This window comes from Papaver somniferum, chromosome 5 (genome assembly GCF_003573695.1).
Source record: "Papaver somniferum cultivar HN1 chromosome 5, ASM357369v1, whole genome shotgun sequence".
In the NCBI taxonomy this organism is placed as follows: Eukaryota; Viridiplantae; Streptophyta; class Magnoliopsida; order Ranunculales; family Papaveraceae; genus Papaver; species Papaver somniferum.
Genome location: NC_039362.1, coordinates 205,899,046 through 205,920,130, shown reverse-complemented (window position 1 = coordinate 205,920,130; position 21,085 = coordinate 205,899,046). Strand labels below are relative to the sequence as shown.

The following is a 21,085-nucleotide window of genomic DNA, read 5'->3' as shown; positions in this document are numbered from 1 at the left end:
TTTTCTTCTTTTTATTTTCTCTGCAACTTCATCGTTCTCCTGCAAATTCCATTATTGCAACTTTTCTTCTTTCTTCTTCAACCTTCTTAAGTTCTTCTTCATATTCATACTAGATCTTCATAGTTCGTAATTTTCTTCGAGACAATCTCCCTGCTATTATTTTTCATGGATTCATCAAGGTTAATCTTCTCTTTTCTTCTTTATGAGTTTTGCTGAATTGATATATTTGAAATTCATCTTGTTTATTGCCTTATTTGATGTTGTCTATGTGATTCTCATACTCTTGTTATTTCAGCAAAAGCGGCTCCAACACTAAATTTACAGTTCATAACCCTAACAATCCCAAATCACAGCATAAGGTTGTCGCACATAAAAGAAAGTCTGTGAATGAGAAGGTATTAAGAAACACTATCTTTTTCTAATAACAATATTGTTGCCTCTGTTTGTTATCTGCATTGTAATTCGCAGGGTGATAAAGATTTTCATAAACCTCACAAGAAATCTCGCCACCTTAAAACTGTTCCAACTTATGTTCCTTTCCACCTACTCATTTCTTCAAAATCTCCTGCGACATCTTCGCAAGATAAACCTTTATCTCCAATTCGCGAAAATGCTGCCTCTGATTTCATTTCTTCAGTTGACCTTTCTATGATTGAAATTCCCCTTGTGGATCCTTCTGCGAATGAAACCTCTTCTCTTCCCATTGAGAATGTTTCTCAACCTTCTGTCTCTACCAGTTCTCTACCCAAGTCTCTTCCTCTGTCGAAAGAGACCGTGGAAGGGATAGATATTGCTTTCAAAGTTTTATCTGAAATTCTGGATGACGGCAAGAAGTCTTCTACTGATCCCATCAAGTCTAATGTTTGCGAGATTCTGAGTAAGCATTTGGGTTCTGGCAGAGCTGCTTCGCAGACAGCTTTAGAAAAAGAATGTAATGCTCTTCGTCTTGAAAATCAGAAGCTTCAGAATGTTTTGCTGGATCACGACAATCTTCGCAAGAAGAATGATGAATTAAGAGGTATGATTTCCTTATCTATGTCTTTAATTTTCCTTTTCGATGGTTTTATCCTTCCCATGTTTAATTATCCTTTAGATCCCTCTTTCGCATGTTAAGCATTAAATCAGAAACGAATAATGGAAAGATATCAATTTGAATCAGTTGTTGAAGAAGCCCGTGTTGATAAAGAAATCTTGATGGATCAATATAACCAATTAGATAACCTCTATTCATATTCTCTTGATCAGATAAATAATCTTACCAATGAAAATACCTAATTAGTTCAAAGACAAGATCTATTAAGTAATGAAGTATCTCGTCTTTCTTATTCTTTAACTAAAGCTAATTTAGGGATGAAAACTTTATCAGATGAGAATAAAACCTTATCTCAAGAGAAGCGAACTTATTTAAAGAAGATGGCGATATCTTCGCAACAACTTAGTATTCTCCAAAAAGTATGTGCTGACCAAGAGCAATCTCTTCGCTTTTTGAGAAATGAACTTAAAGAAGTAACAGAATCATCTATCGCTGAAAGAGATACACTCATTCAAGGTAAATAGATTTAATTATGAAGGAAAACCATCTTAAAGAAGAATATTCCAAATTAGAAGAATCTTATTCTTCTCTTGCGAAGAAGAATGCCTTTCTTATTTCTAAAGAGAAAAATCTTCAGTCTCTACTTAAAGGTTTAGTTGGAGATAAATTTGATGACGCAATGGACCATTGGGAGAATAGTTGTCTATCCTTGATTCAACACCTTATTTCGCAAAAGGAAGGTAGTCATAATAGTTTGATTGCCTTAATTATCTTTTCTTTGTCATATCTCTCTGAATTCCTTATCTTAATAAAATTTTGTATTCTATTTTTCGCAAGAGTCTGAGAAGAATCTTCATTTTTCTATTTCTGATTTGGAGGCTAAATATGCTAAAATTCGCAAAGAGAATGCATTGCTCGTCTCTACCCTTACTGGTTCTCGCGACCGAGCAGAAAGAAGACTTGATTATCTTGCTTATTTTAAGGATATTCAAGATAGGAATCATCAAAGAGCACTTCTTCGCCAAGTTCATCTCCGGGCTGAAGTCCTTGTAAATGACATTTTTTTGTCCAACTCTCTTCCTCCTACATCAATTGATCCTTTAGAAGTAGATGATGATGAAGTTCCTCGTCCCGCTGATAGTGATTATGATTACGAAAGCGGTCCAGAGGATAATTTCCTGGAAGATGAAGAAGAGGTTCCTTCTAAAGAAGTATCTGCTGGTGTTAATCAGAATGAGAAAGAAATTTCTCCTGAAGAAGTAATTGCTGGTGATAATCAAGATGCTAGTCATGGCGAAGATCAAAGCCGAAATGAAGGAGAAGCTTGCGAGAATGTTGGTGAAGAATTTCTGTCATCTCCTGCTACTGACATTAATATTGAAGCTTGAACTTCTTATTTATCTTTGTTTTCTTGAACTGTCTTATTTTTATCACTTTTGAGAGTTACATTTTTCAATCGACTTTGGAGTCAACTTTTCCTTTTAATATTTTGTTGATAAGAAAGATAATGCTTCTTGTGTATCAATTCCCATACTTGCCTATCATTATCTTTCTTGCAAAAAATAATCTGTTATGAATGCTTATAATTAATTTGTTTTATCATATGGTCTTATTTTGCCTTCCTAATTAAAGGTCTTATTATGCCATCTCTTGTCATTGCGACAAAATCGCAGGACGTCCTTGCACTTTCAAACAAAAACCCATTGATCTTGTCTTAACTTTTTCTTTTGTATTATGGCCTCTTCAGGAATGTTGCGATAATATGACAGGCCTAAATATTCTTGCGAAAATAAAGCCCCATGACATTGCCGTCTTGCGATGAAATCGCAGGACGTCTTCGCACTTTCATGCGAAAACCCATTGATCTCGTATTATCCTTTTCTTTTGTATTATTGCCTCTTCAGGATTGTTGCACAAATATGACAAGCCTTAATATCCTTGCGAATAAAAGGCCTCATGACATTTGCATCTTAAGACACTTATCAGCTCCCTAATGGAGGGTGCCGCCCTTATCTCCCCCCTGGTTGGCCCTTCAAGGAGGCGTACTTCTACCATACAAGGTTAGCTCCTCCCATCCAGTATTAACAACAACCAGTTGTTTTCGCAGCCTCTTATCCCTTTTTCCTATAGGGCTTATGGTTACGAGACTGCACCCTAAGTGGGGTTTTCTTCAGGCCGAGTGCAGTATGAGCCAAGACTTGTCAAGAATGGCAAGGACGCTTCAAACTCCCCCGACACTCTTGACTCAACCGTGTACCTCGGCGCCTTGATCAGATTCTGCACTCCTTGGGAGAGTCCTTATTACCTTAGTCGCCCAACCTAAGTCATATGCTTAAGTTGAGAATCCAAGGTGCCTCTCCCGGATGGGCTTTATTGACCCCAAATCTCCATGACTCAGGTTCCGGTGGCGGTGTAGCCTTTCCCTGAGCCATGCAACAGGTACCCCCTAATATGACGTACTTTAGGTCTTACATTTGCCTCTTGCGAAATTTTATTCGCGAACTAGGGTGTACGCCATAAAGGTTCGCCCTTTCTTTTATGTCATTGTTCTGTGATTATCTCTGCGAAATTTCGCACATCATGATCTTCTTTTGATATGAGTAATTGCAATTATTCTTTCAGAATTCATAACTTCTCAAAGCTTCTTACTGAATAATCTTTTTAAACAACCTGTTCCATGGTCTGTCTAATCTATGACCAACATCTCTTCCTTCTGGATCCATTAATCTATAAGCTCCTGTTCCAACTATCTCCTTAATGATGTAAGGTCCATCCCATTTTTCGCTAATTTTCCACCATTTTCTCGCTGATATATTGGTGTTTCTCGCAGAACTAAATCTCCTGGTTGAAATTCGCGTATTTTGACACGTTTATTATATTCTCGAGCTAATCTTCGCTGATAATTCTCCATATGTTGTAAAGCTTTTTCTCTTCTTTCTTCTAATTCATCAAGTTTGTTTAAAATTAAGCCCGCACTAAGATTTTCTCCCAAGCTTCTCTTTTTGTTGTCGGAATAACAACTTCTGTTGGTAACACCGCTTCAACTCCGTATGTTAAACAAAAAGGTGACATTCCAGTAGCTTCTCTTCTAGTTGTATTATAAGCCCATACTGCATTATGTACTTGTTCGCACCATGCTCTGTGATGTCCTTCCAATTTCTTCTTTAATATATCTGCAATTGTTTTATTTGTTGCTTCTACTTGCCCATTAGCTTGTGGATACAAAGGAGTGACTTTCCACATTTTATCTTGAATGCATTAAGTAACATTTCTATATTCTGCCCCTCAAACTGTTTCCCATTATCAGATACCAACTGTGCAGGAATTCCAAATCTGCAAATGATATTTTCGAATATGAATGTAAAGATATCTTTGTCGCGAATATGTTGTACTGCCTTCACTTCTGTCCATTTTTGAAATAATCTGTTGCGACTATTAAGTATCTTCTTTGTCCAGTTCCTGGTAAAAATGGCCCCACAAGTCTAAGCCCCATTTTCCAAAGGGCCACACTGGTTGAAGATGACAATGGTGCTCCTGGTGCATGTATTTTCTTTCCATGCCGCTGAAATCTTCGCAACGTCTTGATATTTGTTTTGCATCTTCATGCATGTATGGCCATAATAACCTTGCATTTTTGCTCTGTGCCAAAGATCTTCCTCCACTATGATTGCCAGCATCTCCACTATGTAACATTTTCAGCACCTTTTCTCCTTCCTCTCGTGTCAAACATCTGAGTGATGGTCCACTAAAGGATTTTCGGTATAGCAACCCATCTCTTAATTCATAATTCGTTGCTCGGCTTTTTAACTTGTGTGTTTCCAATCTATTTCTTGGTGTTTCTCCTTTCGCCAATATGCATGAAGTTCCATTCTCCAGTCTGCGACATTGTTTATTTGTTCTTCTTTTCATTATCTATTATCATCATCCATATTCCTCTTCTTTATTTATTGATGGTGACAGAAGTGTTTGTATTTTTATGCATTCGCAGTTGGATCTGTCATCATGCTTGAGATGAAAGAAAAAGCGTCTGCGAGTCTATTATCCTTTCTTGAAATGTGCCTCCATTTTATTTTGGGATTTTCGCTGATAATTCTTCAACCAGCTTCTTGTATTTCTTCAAGGATGGTTCATTTGTAGTATACTCTCTTTTATTTGGCGAATAACTAGTGCGAATCACTAGTGATCCTGGCATTTTCTAGTTTCATTTCTATTGCGAATTTTAAGGCATGTATCACAGCTTCATATTCTGTTTCATTATTAGTGGATGCAAATTCCAATCTGAATGAAAAAGCCATTTATTCCTTCTGGCGAAATTAAAACAATTCCAACTCCATTTCCTTCTCCATTTGATGATCCATCTACCAATATTTCCCATCATTTGGTTCTGTTAATAAATCTTTTGGATCTCCATGTTCTTCTTCTACATCCATCATTTCTTCTACTGCTTCATCTTCTTCTAAAGGAAATTCTGCCAAGAAATCCGCAACAACTTGTGATTTTGGTGAAGACAAAATTTCATATTTAATATCAAAGTGGCCTACTTGTGCATTCCATCTCTCCACCCTTCCTGATCTTTTAGAATTCTTCATCACTGATTCAATTGGTACTTTTGTTAATACCTTTATCTTGTGTGCTTGAAAGTATATGCGGAGCTTAAATGATGCATAAACTAATGCTAAGATTAACTTTTCAATCTTTGAGTAATTCTTCTCAGCGGTATTAAAAGTTTTGCTAATGTAATAAATGGGTTTCTCCACTCCTGCGTCTACTCGCAATAACACACACTTAATGCATGCGACTTGTCGCAAGGTAATAATAATTCTTCTTTGTTCTGCCTTTTGTAAAATAGTTGTATTCATAAGATGTTCTTTGATTCCTTGCAAAGCCTTTTCACATTCATCACTCCATTTAAATTTGCACCCTTCTTGAGTATATCGAAAAAATATTTGCATTTGTCTGATGATCGCGAAATGAATCTCCCCAGCGAAGCTAGAAGCCCATTCAACTTCTGTACATTTATTTTGTGTGTGGTGTTGGCATGTCACGAACTGCTTGCACTTTTTCTGGATCAACCTGTATTCCTTCCTTTGATACAATGTAGCCTAAAAATTTTCCCGATGCAACTCCAATAGTACACTACTCAGGATTCAATTTAATGTTATACTGCCGCATTTGTTCAAAAATCTCCCTCAAGTCTTGCACATGGTCTTTAGCTTCTTTACTCTTTACTAACATGTCGTCCACGTACACTTCTAATGTTTTATGTATCCATTTTGCGAACACCTTCTCTACCATTCTTTGATATGTCTCCCCCGCGTTTCGCAAACCAAATGGCATTTTCGTGTAATAATATAAACCTCTAGGGGAAAATAAAGCAGTATGTTCTTGATCTTCTTCAGCAATAGGGATTTGGTTATACCCTTTGTACCCATCTAAAGATGATACCCTATCATTTCCCGCTGCGGATTCCACCATTTGAGGAATATCTGGTAACTGAAAACTATCTTTGGGGCAAGCTTTGTTTAAATCAGTGAAATCTATGCAAATCCTGATTCCCTTGTTTTTCTTTGGGACAATACCATATTCGCTATCCATTCTGGGTATTTAGCTTCTCTTTAATTCCTGCCTCAAGCATTTTCTGTAATTCTTCTTCTATTTGGGAATGGTAAGTTGTTGCAATTTTTCTTATTCTCTGTTTAAATGGTCTCACATTTTTGTTAATCTCCAATTTGTGGCATGCAATTGATGGATCTATTCCTGGTATCTCATCCATGTTTCCTGCGAAAATATATTTATATTCTCGCAACAAGTTAACAGTTCTTTCTTCTTCTTCTTCTATATCCATTTTGGTTCCAATTCTCAACATTATAGGCTCCTCTACAGTCCCAACATTTACTTCTTTTGTTGGTTCTGCGGAGTGTAACTGGGTTTAGGTTCTCCCATTGGTGTTGGTTCTTTTATTGCTTTTATGGGTCTTTCCCCTTCTTCCGAAATTTCGTTGGGTATTCCTTTGCCTTCTTTTGCCCATATCATACATACTCTAAATTCTTCTTCCTTCTTTGTTTCTTTTGCCAATTTTCTACGAAATTGTATCTTTTTTGCTTGTTCTTCATAATGTTTTACTTCAATTTGATGACATAATTTCGCATTGTCAACATCTACTCTGATTTCACCTATTCCATTTGGAGTGGGGAATTTAATACATTGATGCAACGTTGATACCACAACTTTTATCGCATGTATCCATGATCTTCCTAATAACATATTATATGGCGATTCCATATCCACCACGCACAATGTTGCATGTGTTTCGATTTCTCAAAGTGGAATTCGTACCACTATTTCTCTTTTAGGTTTTGTTGTGGATTTTCCAAAGCCATGAACAAAATATGTTGAACTGGACATTTCTTCGTCTTTAAATCCCATTCCCCGGAATGCATGATAAAATATTATATCAACTGAACTTCATGTATCGATTAAAGTTATGTTCAACATCCATTCTCTTGTGGATTTTATTGTTGTCTCCTTCTCTTTTTGTGTAATAGGCACTGTGATGACCAACGGAGATGTATGGTTCAAATTTTCTTTTGGTATTTCTTCCTCCACGAATGCAATTTTTTGCTTTTCACAATCTTTCAAGGGTGATGTTTTTTCTACCGCCATAATTTTCTTTCCTTATAAGAGAGTGATGGATGGAAATCAAGGCGACATCTTATTGGTCGCCTAAAAATTAGATCTAGGCCGATCAATTCGACTAGCCAAGTTAGACGACCGAGATGATTTGCGATAGTTATGGCTGCTGTTGAATTTATTAAAACTACTAAATGCAACGCGACTAACCTCTTTAGGGCGACCGTTTTGGGGCCATGAAGGCAAGATGCGGGTTGAACAATTGCATCTTATGGAAGGGGGGTGGTCGGTGATCATGGACACATCTTGTTGGCCGCCTAAAATAGGAGTTAGGACGGCCGATTCGACTGGCGAAGTTGGGCGGCTGAGATGATTTGTGGCAGTTGATGGCTGCCATTGATTCAATTTTGGGCTTTTAATGGCCGTGTGGCCAACTTACTTTGGGCTAACGGTTTTGGTGTTAGTCGTGTGCTGGGAGCTTATCAGATCGGCCAGCAAAATAGTCGGGCCGCTGGTGAGTATATACACTACTCGCCCATTGATTAAGATCGAATCTAAGCCGGTAAACTCGACCGGCGAAGTTGGACGGTCGTGATTGATTTAAGAACGGACTGGGCAACCTTAATTCGATTAAGGCTTATTTTATCCGCTCAGACCTATTTTATACTAGCGCTTTTGGTTGTTGCTAGCAGTCCATGGGAATTCCGTTTGGTAGGAATGATGGCGGCCCCGCCCACTTTTGCTGGTCGCTTAAAGTCAAATCTAGGATGGTCGATTCGGATAGTGAAGTTGGACGACCGAGATCGTTTTGCGGTAGTAATTCACCGCCGCTAATAAAAATTAGGGTTTTATAGCTCGCACGGCCAACCTACTTTGAGCAATCGGTTTGTGGCTCTGTTGGCGAGTTAGAAGGGATCTGATTGGCCGAAGCATTAGTGGGCCCACCGGTGTGCCTGATGACGCTTACCCGGTCGCGTCAGGGAGCATCCAAGCTTGATAAATCAGCCGGCAAAAACGTGCAGCTGTAATCATTTTGATACTAACATGGGCATCCTATGTCCAATTACTTAAGGAATTAAGTGTGTCGACCAACCAACTTCCACTGTTAATTGAATAAGCATGTGAAGCTTTTAAAGCAATCTGATTAGTCGGTAGGAAAGGGGGTTGGCAAGCAGAAACATGGAGCGTGGCCATCCGGCCACATATGGCGCCTGCTGAAGCAAATTGGTCGGCCAAGTGGCGTGCCACGCCTCTTTATGCCGCTGCTCTTACTTGTCGCAGTTCCTCTTTATTTCTTGTTTTTTGATTTTTGGTAGGATCTCGCTCCCCCATGATGGACCAGTTTCCTAGTTTTCCTAGGTTTAGTTTTGACAACTAGGGTTCGAACTATCACGCATGGCGAAAAAAACCTAATTTTTACAAATTGATACAATTAGGTTGAAGAAGTGCATTTTGCGGGTTACCGCAAAATCAATCAATTTTGGTGAGTTTTGCACACTGATACAAAAAATCACTAATTTAATATCAAAGGCCAGCATAATTTTGCGTGCCTCTGATTGAGTATTTCCACACGCATTTTAATCCTGACATTTCAGGAGATTCATGATACTCGGATGGGAGCGAGCATTAGTCGTCATGTCATGTCAGTATTAAGAGTTCAACTGGGAAACATGGCATAGGATGAATACTCAGAAATTTACATAATATTTGGGATTGTTACTACACACACCATTCTAGATAAATTTCATATAAATATACTGAATTGCTCAATATACACGTAAGTAAAGAGGCTTGGGCACTCATCACTTTTAAATGACTCAACTTCTTTGCAGAATGATGACGCATTAAATACATGGTTTTACAATTTTAGCTCTGAACTAAAAACCACCGTCAATAACGATTAACAAGCTGAACCAAAGATATAAATTATTCAATTTCTTCTTTTATATAATGAAATCGACAAAACAGCCAGCCACATTGCGGTTATTGGGGTTATCGATATCATTGTAAAAGTTTGGATAGATCTTATAGATTTAACTCATATTCATCTGTGGAAAAAATTTGGAGTTGAAAATGGTTGTATTTATAGGAAGTGGAATAAGAGCTACTGGATGAGAGTAGTCATTGACGGCTCAATTAAAACTTACTGTCTCGATGTGAGACAAGTCTCGTCTTTATGTATGCCGAGTCTCACTTAAGGCCGACTGGCTTTTGTTGATATGCTAGGCTCCTGTTGAATCGACCGTCTCAAATTGAGACTCGATGGACAAACCCACAAATTTGAGGATTTGTCCGTCTATTTTACTTGTATGGCGGTTTCATTGTGGGTGTATAATTGACAAATATGCTTGTTTTCCGGTCTCATTGGAGTTGCTCTGCAACAACCTAAGTGCTTGGCGTAACAACAAAAACCTGTCAAAATCATGATCTCCTTACTTTTCCTTCTCATAGAGGCATTATCTTCGGGTGGAAATGAAAAATCACTAAACCCTTTCTTTATGTTCAGAGTCAGCAACAACACAAAAAGATTCGATAGACTACAAATATGTATGGGCTTCTTATTCTCCACCATTAGTTCTAGGTTAGTAGGTTTGTCAAAAAATCACCTTATTATTCCATGTAAACGTTCCACCTTTTTCAGGTTCCAATTCAGCACCTTATTATTCGATGTAGACGTTCCACCCTTTTTAAGTTCCAATTCAGAGCAAAGAACACATAACTGTCGCAATCACCCTTTTGTTAGTTGCGTTAAGCATACAACAACTTTCCTCTTTAAACAGAATTTCAATTTTCCTGACCACCCACATTTAGAAATGGACAGCCACAACACGAATCCCCTTGGCACTATATTTACCTTAAATCTTGATACCAAATTTCATTTATCTTCACCTACCCACAGTTAACAGGGGTATCTTCTTCTCCTATATCTTTCTTTGTACAGATCTTCACATCTTTCTTTGAACAGAGAATTTGAATGGAGAGTCCGTCGCCTGACCAGTTAGAGATCTTAGAAGATGCCTATGCATTTTCCGGTAAGATAACATGAATTCATTTTATTAACTAGTTACTCAAATTTTTAAGCAATATTAAACAATAGCGTGTGCAGATGTGGTTCATAATAAGCTAAATTAGCTTAGCTTTTCTCATCCCTTTTCTACATTTAGCTATGGCAGATTTAGTTAATTTCTTTAGATTTGGATTGCTTGACAGCAAATGGCGGAGTCTAGGCTTCGTATTAGTTCCCAAAGGCCACCTGAATATTTCGAGGCCTCTTACCATTAGGCGTTTTAGCGCCTAGGCCCCGATACTGGACCATTTTGGATCGATTTCTCATTAGGCCCTGGGATCTGGGCGCCGCCTAGGCCACAACCCTAACTAAACATGAAAACGAAAAGTCAAAAAGATCTGTTTGAACTATGATTTTGAGCATACTGAAATCTTATTAGGCATATTGAATAAAGACAAAAAAGGATGTGAAATAACAAAATCAGAAATCCCCTTAACCAAATTTTTTTTAATGGCAAATCTACCCTTTACGTATTAGTGTTTAAAACTTTTGTTTAGTGATTAAGATAATTTTCAGAATTATAAAGGTTTGTTTAGATGAAAAAATTTGGGGAAAAAAAATCAAAGTTTTTATTGAGAAGGAGAGAAGGAGAAAGTGAGAAAATTTTTCTTCTTGATTTAATGGAGGATGAGGAGGGTCATTATTTATCTAAAAAATCTAGGAAAATACATATCAACTACAACAATGATCCAGAAATGGCTGATTTCTTAGATTGTGAGAATGATTTTACACAAACTCAAACTCAAGAAGATGATTTTTATGAGCCAAATCCATATGATGAATACATAGATGAGGAACCCAATGCTTCTAACACACATGTACACTTCTATTTTATGTTTAATCTCACTTTTGTAGCTTGAAATCATCAAAAAATTGTATTCTTCATCATGGTTCGGCGAACCAGGACTATGTTCGGCTTAAAATATAAGCCGAACCCACTAAATTGATGAACAGTTCGGCTAGCTGAATTTGTTAACGTTATACGCCGAACCTTCATTTTCCAACTTCCAACCTATTTGCAAGATCCTAGTTCGGCTTATATTAAAGCCTAATAACAAGCCGAACTTATTCCTGAGAGTTAGGTTCGGTTCTCACTCTAAATATCGTATCAGCCGAACTATATATTTTTCCAAGTTCGGCTCATATTCAAAAAATCACATCAGCCGAACATGATACTGATTTTCCATGAAACACTTAAATTCATACACATTTAGGGGTTAGGCTTTTTATTACATATATTTTCTATTGTGCAGCCTTTTCATTGGATGAACCAAACAAAAAAAGTGGAAATTACTAAAAGTGTTAAGAAAGTGAAGTCTAATGATGGAGAATACCAAGGTCCATATTAAACTCATTAAAATCAATTAGATCTTATCTTCAACTTCAAGAGAATGAAAAGACAAACACAATGCAAAAAGAATGAGGTCATTCCGACATCGGACGAAAAAGTTATGACCAAAACAAGATCGAAAAACTTGAGTGTGCAGAGAGAAGGTTCGGCTGATAACTCAACAACACGAGCTAGCCGAACCTAGAGCCTGCAAATCAATATTTTCGAAGTGTTTACAGAGAGAAGTTCGGCTTGAAAGTGATCTAATCGAGTCAGCCGAACCTGACAACCACTTGGGGTATCACTTCTCAGGTTCGGCCGGGAAGGTTTGCAAGGTATTAGCCGAACCTGACACTGTTCTGGGACGTATTCAATACACATTTTGGGGTTCGGTTAAAAATTGACATTTACGGTTTGGCCGAACTGTTCATAGACACTTTCAGGGTGAAATTCAAGAACAGTTCGGCTCAAAACTCAACTCAATTATCAGCCGAACCCGCTACTGTAACCGTCAAAAATCCTAAGTTTTTAGCAATTTAACCCATTCAATCTATGAAAACAACAAATAAAAGATTGAGTTTGTAGGGAATACCTTCTTATCCTCATTTCAGTATTTGGAGCTTCAAATGGTTGAATTTCTGATTCAATTTCCGGTTCAATTATAGTTTTTACAACTTCATCTTTAATTGGTTCTTCTTCTTTAATTCATGGATTGGAAGAGGATTTACTACACCTGCCGTTTGCTTTTTTTTTTTGTACGATCCATTATATAGTTCAATTTAACCGATGATCGAATTTTCATGAATCGATAATTAATTACAGTGATAAGAAAAAAAAATCTGAGAGAAAAGGAAGGTGGTTTAGCCGGAGGAAGAAGAAGAGATGTTTATGATAGTTTATTTTTGATTTTAGGTTCAAGGGTATATAGGTAATTGAACTATCCAATAGACATCCCTTATAAGATCACCTAGGATGGAAAAACTATTTTGTATGCCTTGAAAGTCTTTGGTATGCCTAAAATGATAGTTCATCTGTTTTTCTTGTTAAATGAAAGATACTTCTGGTGTACTGAAGCCCAAAGACCGTAAGTTTGAATCTTGAAAAAAAATTAAGAAAACAGTCGAGGGAGTTATCAATGATCATCTAAAATCAGATTTGGTGTACTTCTTGTTAAGAGTTTTGATAGACACACGTCCCAAAAAAAAAAAATCCAGAAAGCAACCACCACCATTACTGTGAGTAGACCATTACAGTAGGTGCGACCAAGTAGTTCTTTTTTTTTTTTTGATGAAAGACTCTAGATCAGTAATCTTCTTTCATTCTTTGTCCTCTATCTTCTTCTAACCTTGTGTTCTAATTTGAAATGAATCACCAGTAGATTATCATAACCAAAGATACTTTTCAAAAGAAAATCATAACCAAAAATTGAAAACCCTGTTATTTGAAATGGAAGAAAGATGGATCTAGGCCTATAACTAAACCTTAGTTCTATACTTCTATGTGTTCGTCTTTATCATTTGCTCTGTAAAATTAAGAAGGAATCATAATACAATTTTTTTTTATCATTCACTTTCATGTACATTCAGAGATCTGTTTTGGTTCGACAGAGAAAAACCCTGAATACTTCCATCAAAAAATTTACTTTTTGTTGAATAGTTATCATATAATCATGACCCTATATTGAAAATCAGTTTCATATGCAATATAAATCCTATATTTTCTTATTTATTAATGTATAAACCTTAAAGTAAATCCTTAGTTCAAGTTTTGTACCGAAGAACAATAAATTTGATGGATATTAATGATGAAAACCTGACTGTGATTTGTGCAATTGATTTACTAAGGGATAATTAACAAGCAGTAATGATAGTGAATAAAAGCACCGATCGAAATAAATAAATAAATAATACTGTGTTAAGAATAAGTGTAGAGGCAGAGGCATGGATATTGGTGGTTCACGGTGGTGGAGATCGTCCCTGTATCTGTAACAGGAAAAAAGAAAAAGGTCAACGCCAAAATTTTGTTTTTCAAATAATTTCACATTTTAGTCAAACGTATTTGACTTAAGTTTACAAAAAGGTGGTCCTTCATCTAACATTTACTGGCGTACATGAGGGGTCTTATAAACAATCTTATTATTATAGGGCGTCATGTTTTATTAGAGGGGCGACATTCTAATAGGACAAAAAGGGTCATTACATGATCATTTAAGGTGTCCCTTATCAAAAAATTGGAAATGACAAATTAACCCTCATTATTGATAACCTAGTTTAATGATGATAATCAAGTTTAGTGTTAATGATTAATTTCACTTATATTAACTCAAAATCAAAACAAAATCAGATTTTTAGAGATAAAAAGAAAAAAGTTTAGAGGAGAAGAAAAAGAAAAACTTTTGTGATATTTGTGAAACCCTAGATTTTGATTCACTCAACCAAAATGAGTGATTCCAGTGACCTGGTATACTTCTAAATTAGTTCTCATTAGCTTTTTCTCGCTCAAAATTATCTAAAGTACGTAACAAAATCAAAACTTTTAAATTTTCAGAAGAACTTACGGTTGCAATTTTGCTCGTGACCAACCGTAACTCTTAATTACGGTTCGTAAGTTATTGAATACCAACCGTAACTGGTTAAATTTGGGGAAGATGCAATTGTAAAACCAGTTACGGTTGGTAATTAAATTTGGACAACAACCGTAACTAAATTACGGTTGGTAACTAATGAATCGAGACCAACCGTAACTACCCTACAGTTGGTGTGTCAACTTAACTTTTGAACCGTAAATCATTATTTGATAAATTCTTAAGACACAGGATTATTTACGGTTGGTATGGTTGTTTGAGTAACAAACCGTAACTCAATTACGGTTGATAAATATGATGCAAATACAAACCATAACTGAACATATTTCTCAAAACTAAGAACTTACGGTTGGTATTTGAGTTAAAACCAACCGTAACATCAACCCAATCTACAGCTACGGTTCGTATTTGAGTTATTACCAACCGTAACTCACATGCAACCAGAAATTTCAATTTCAATTTTCATAAAAAAACTTAATTTTTGATACAAAAATTACTTAAATCCAACACGATAAAGTAAACCCTAACTGGGTTTTTCCAAACATTTTTCGAATCGTCGATTAATCGAAGACGATGAAATTTTCAGTTTTAATGGAGGTTACGGTTGATGGAGGAGAAGAGAGGATGAAGAAGATGATGAAAAAAACTGATTTGATTTTTTCTGATTCATTAGGTTTAAAAAAAAATTGATTTGATTTTGGTTGATTTAAGGTGAAAAAGGTAATCTAGTCAATTTACATCCCCTTTAGGACTTCCCCTAACCAACTAAAGGGACATTACTATCACAATGCCGCCCTTCTAATAAATCATGCCGCCCCTATAATAAGCTTGCTTATAAAATAAGATTTTTTACATGAATCCTCCTAGTCCCCGGGCCCGGCGAGCCTCTTTAGGTCACAAGCCCCACTTAGCCGCCTCGCGCCTGCCTTACGACTTGTGCTACACATGTGCATTGCTTGTTTCCTGAGAATTTTATTATATTTCTCTCAAGCTCTACTCGTATTCACCTTTAGTGACTTAGGGAGATGTCTGATATCAAATGTTTCCTCCTCTCCTTGTTCTGGTTTGAGTATGAAAACTATTATTGGGACGTCACCATCTAATAGAAGGGTTTCATTTGGATATTTAGTGACCAAAAATCTGGTTATGGGGTACTTTTGATTCAATAGCAACTGTCCAAACTACCCTTCAATTAAAATTAAAACTTAAAAACAGAAACAAAACCTAATTTCTATTCTTCATTCTTCACATTTCAATTGCTCTTCTTCTTCCTCTCCTCTTTCTCTTCATCTTTTTCATCGTAAATCCATTTGAATTCATTTCATCGAACAAACCCATGGTGTATGTTAGGTAATAATCGAACATAGCCGTCTTTGTTTACTTGTTTTTGTGCTTAAAATAGGTTAGATTGAATGAAATCGAAGTAAAATTAGGGTTTTAGTTACTTTTTGCTAGTGTTACGTCTGGGTACATTACTAGATTTTTCAACCGTAACTTAGTTTTTGAAGAACTTACGTCTAGGTTTAGTTCAATTCAACCGTAAACTTTGATTTGCATGTTGTATTACGTCTAGGTTTAGTTGAATTCCAACCGTAATTTTCAATTTTACGTCTAGGTTTAGTTTACTGAATTTTCCTTTTGTCAACCTAGCCGTAAATTTCAATTTTACGTCCAGGTTCCTTTTAATTCCAACCGTAGAAATTGATTCTACGTCCAGGTTTGGGTTGATTCCAACCGTAGAAATTAGTTTTACGTCCACGTTTGGATTGATTCCAACCGTAGAATTAATTATTATCTAATAAAATTAAAATTAATCAAAGGGTTGTTCGGTCATTACAAAATTATTTGAGATAAGGGGTTTTTGATATACTTTTGAGTGACCCTTTTTTGTCCTATTAGGTGACGCCCCTCTAATAAAATGTGACGTCCCAATAATAACCTTCTTGAGTATATTGTCATGCTTCGTTTAGTGTATTCAATTTCAATGTGTAAACAGGATACTTAACTCCATCATTGGGAATAAGAAAGAGGCTAGAAAATGATCTAGGCTTGTCCGATGCCCAAGTGCGTTATTGGTTCGACGATCGAGCGAAGAAAGATAAAGATAGCACAGCAAACCCTTTTTCTGGGTCAGTGAAGGTTTTACCGTCTGTGTCCCGTTGGTATGGTAGTGTCTGTACAACTTCACGACCAGAGGAAGCTGCCCCGAATCTCGAAGTTTCCAAGAAACAAGCCGGAAAACAGCTAGGAGAACTAATTCAGAAGGTGTTTCTCTCAGCACTCACACATTTTCTTTCTTAAAATCTTTTGTTTATTTCACTCGGTGGTCCTTGTCAGAAAAGTATTGCATTATAAAATCATTTTCTCCATATATATATGTTAATTTCTCTTTTAGGTTTTAGTTGTGTACTTAAGTATTTCTGGTCGTAGGCGTGAACGGTTGCAATACACGAATTCCATGAGAGAGCAAAAAAAGTGTTTGGAAGCAGGGATGCGATTGAAATTGAGTTGTATCACAGTGTATTTGGTCAAACTGTAGATGTGCCTATACAAATGACACTAAAAGATATTGGGTACGTTTGCAAGTCTCATGAGTGGCTTTCGAACAACAACATAGTTTTATACATCCGGTAAATCTTCTTGACCGTTGCTTTCAAAAATACTTGTCTTTTCTTTACTAAGGATATAATATTGGAATTCGTCTTTTTGTGTGTTTTCAGATTGTTATATGAAAAATTGTATAATGATGCACGCAAAAATAAATTTGGGTTTATAAATCCAGCAGCCATTCATTATAAAGTCAATAATGAGGTGTTCGACTGCAAGATTCAGTTCAGAGTCGAAAATACGTATTTATTCCTTGTAATACAGGGTAAGCCAAAGATCCGTTATATTTTTCCAACTCGAACTTTGATTATGTTTTTCAGATTTTAACCTTCGCATATCAATTATAAAGCACATTAGAGTGAGGGTATTCTTTGAAATCAGCTGGTGTTGCTGACATTGCTTTTGCATCTCTTGCATATACTAACTTTTTGTCTGTTCTCCTTGTAGAGTTCATTGGGTACTAATCGTATTTTTCGATGGGGTGTTTTATTATTTGAATTCGTTGGATGAAAGGCGTTACAAACTATATGAGCGAATGAGCATGTAAGTTGATTTTGGGTTGGAACATTATTTGTATGCATAGATCGCATAGTGCTTAAACCCATGTCACCTCCCTTGTAGGATTTGTGAAACTAGTATCCAGTTTTGACTAACTCAATATCTCATATTTCTGTTTGCCAGTGTTTCACAATCTCTAGATCGAGGATTAGGTTTTAAGATGTCTGAAAAGAAAGTATTTTGGGTAGATGTGAAGGTAAGAAGCTACAAATCTTTACCCGTATCTTTATTTTACCATTATTTTGTTAACTATTAAGAATATGTAACAAATATGTAGAGCTGATGATAAAAAAAATTACATGCAGCACACTCCTAAACAAAAAGGAAACTGGGAGTGTGGATTCTATATTATGTTGTATATGAAGCACGTAATAAAAAGTTATGACACTGCAATGCAGAACCCTCAAGAGGTACTGATTCAACTTTTTCGTTCCACTTATGATGTTTCCATGGTCTGTATCATGATTTTAATAGTGCTTACATGTGTTGAAATTCTTGATTGTAGATGTTTAAGTTGGGAATGAAGTATGGTACGTCGGAGATTGATGAAGTTAGAAAAGAATGGATCGATTCTGTTTCTCCATTTCTTCAAAAGTATTGAAGTTACCACATCTTCAATGAAGACAAAGTAGTGATTGGTAATGCAGTCAGTGCTCCTAATTAAATTTGAATAATAATGTTAAATAATCTAAAGAAAGAACATATATATGGTATGTTATCTATGTGTTTACTTGCAAATTCATAGATACCATACCATATATATGTTCTTTCCTTAAATTATCTAACATTACTATTCAAATTTAATTAGGAGCACCGACTGCATTATTAATCACTATTTTGTCTGCATTGAAGTTTTCTTAACTTGTATAATAATTCTTCCGTCCCCATTGTATATGCGGAGAAGTGAGTTTCTCTTACAATAAGATACTTTTTTTTTTTGATTTCTTACATTTCTATCCTTTTTCCCGTTTTATCCTTTGTACAATTTCCAACATTAGAAACATTAACTTAATTGTGGTGATAACTACCTATAATGAATAAGAGCAGTACATGGAAAAACCCATCTTGAAATTGAAAATCCGCCTATCTAATGGGACTACAAATTTTTACAACTCCGCCTTTATGATAGGGACAGAGGGAGTAGTATACAAGTTTTGGATCATTATAAAATTACTTTTGTGTCTTGGATATTGTAATTTTTCTTGATACTTTAAATGTTGTTGGAATTGTCATTTTCCGTTTTCTAGGTCCCTTATTTGCTGTGTTACCCTTTTATATTTGAATACTATGTTACTAACATAATTTAACTTTTGTATTTAGATGATATTTATTTGATTTTCTAATTATCCTAAACTTCATGCCAGCTTAGAAAATGAAATTCAAAAACAACAAACAAACAAAGTGGCCAAACTGTTTGAGGGGGTATAAATGGACCTAGCCTAACTATATTCGGCATCAAGCTTATTTAAGAATCCGATTATTAGGGCTTTGAAGACAATGGTCTTTTTTGAGTCATTAGTAGTAATTCTATAACCCCTTATTCTACTATTTTCAATATATCTAAAACACCCCCAATTCGATTAATGTTAATTATGGTGATTAACTAAATTAATAATGATTTGTGTATAGATTAAGATTAATTATATGACTAATATTTTTTCATCAATTTTTTTTTCACTTTCTTTTTTGATCGAAGAAGATGATTTTGAAAAAATAATATCAAACCTTGTTGGAGAATTTTAAAACACCCAGGAGAACCTTGAACTTGATTCCCAACAATAATTTGTTGATTCACTACCCGTAAAAATCGGAAGAAATATGTGGTTTTTTTTGTAGTTACGGTTGAGAAATATTGTCGACCCAGCCGTGAAAAATAAATTACGGATTGGAATTGAAGATATCCCAGCCGTAAAACACTTTCGCGGCTGGGTCGACAAGAACTCCCAACCGATTTTTTTTGTTCTATTTTTTTGTAAGTACCAGAAACAGTTACGCTGGGGAACCTAGCCGAAAGCAAACATTTTCGGAGGAGAAAACCTAACCGAAATTAGAGATCTGTTTGTATTTCTTTCATGTGATTATCAGAATAGCTTACGACTAGGAATACCTAGCCATGGACACTCTTTTACTATTGAGAGTTGTTGGAACAATTGCCGAAATCCGCCTGCAAAACAATCATAAAAAACCAAAAAAAAAAAACGTTATGGCTGAGTCACGACCAGGTCGCTCTCTTTAAGACGTTTCGCTGCTCTGCCCAAATTGTGCAAACAGTTCTTCCATGTCGCGTCGTCCCCAGGATAAAACATCCGATTAAATTCTCTTTCGCAATCGCTCTTGCACTTGAGAGTATGTGATACTTGTACACTTCTATTCTTGCTCATAATCAAATTTGTATAAAACAAGTGATAATCATATACTAGTTTTCTTTCTCTCAAAATTCTTTTTCTTTTAAACTCAAAAACATATAAAAAAACTCTCCCTTTTTGTTTTCCTACCAAAAATTGATTTTTGTACTCAAGAATTTCAATAATTAATGACACTTAATTATTATAAAATTAACACCATTAACTTCCTAAATAAAAACGATCAAGGGATTAATGTCAAAAAAAAATTCCTTTATTAAAGACAATTATGACTATTAAAAATAATTTTAATAAGAATGGTAAATGAAAATAAATTTCGTTTTAAAGAATATATTTCAACAATCCCCCACCTATATTTTTTAAAACATTGAGCAAGATCATCTATATAGTGATGTGCATAAGTAAAGGTATCTTTCGATTTTGAACCTTTACATAGTGCTAGACTCTCTAAAAATCTGACCATAGAGTGAATGTAAGTCTTTGAACTCTAGGAGATAAGAAGATTGTCTAACACACACAAAAATATACTAGTGTAAAGTCTAAAGCCAGCACATTACGGCCCTGTGCTTGAATTCCGGTTTAATGAATGATCTAGAGAACTGCCCATATTCTCATAGAAAGCGGCCACACTTTCACATCCATATAGGTGAGTCTATCAAGAGAACTCCTGTAGCTAAGTACCCCACTCTAAATAGAGATATAGACATCATTAAGAGTTTTAGAAACAAAAACTCAACCTTAACTCTCTTCAGGATATCATGCATGGGATGAATTCATAAAAGCATGATTATGTGTCTACATATTATCCGTGACTTAGCCTCATTTGAACCTACATTTTGGGATCTCCATTCATAGGTAGAGATTACCTTTTGAACCTATTTCTGGAATCTTGAGTTATAGGTTGGGTTTCCAT

The 21,085-nt window shown here is 35.8% G+C and overlaps 1 protein-coding gene across 2 annotated transcripts; it reads left to right on the top strand.

The window, feature by feature from the left end:
* The first annotated feature begins 10,511 nt into the window (after positions 1 to 10,511).
* Positions 10,512 to 19,072, top strand: LOC113284417. Of its 2 annotated transcripts, XR_003328133.1 has the most exons (8): positions 12,878 to 14,065; positions 16,641 to 16,909; positions 17,075 to 17,274; positions 17,365 to 17,516; positions 17,699 to 17,794; positions 17,933 to 18,005; positions 18,115 to 18,219; positions 18,315 to 19,072. XR_003328133.1 is itself a non-coding variant. In XM_026533867.1 (4 exons), the coding sequence occupies exons 1-3, from the start codon at positions 10,638 to 10,640 to the stop codon at positions 17,078 to 17,080; spliced, it is 333 nt and encodes a 110-aa protein (XP_026389652.1). In that variant the 5' UTR covers positions 10,512 to 10,637; the 3' UTR covers positions 17,081 to 17,274; positions 17,365 to 17,398. The 2 variants fall into 2 exon arrangements, 1 of the variants encoding a protein (XP_026389652.1); XM_026533867.1 differs by lacking the exons at positions 12,878 to 14,065; positions 17,699 to 17,794; positions 17,933 to 18,005; positions 18,115 to 18,219; positions 18,315 to 19,072 and adding an exon at positions 10,512 to 10,695 and having other exon boundaries at positions 17,365 to 17,398.
* The last annotated feature ends 2,013 nt before the right edge of the window (positions 19,073 to 21,085 follow it).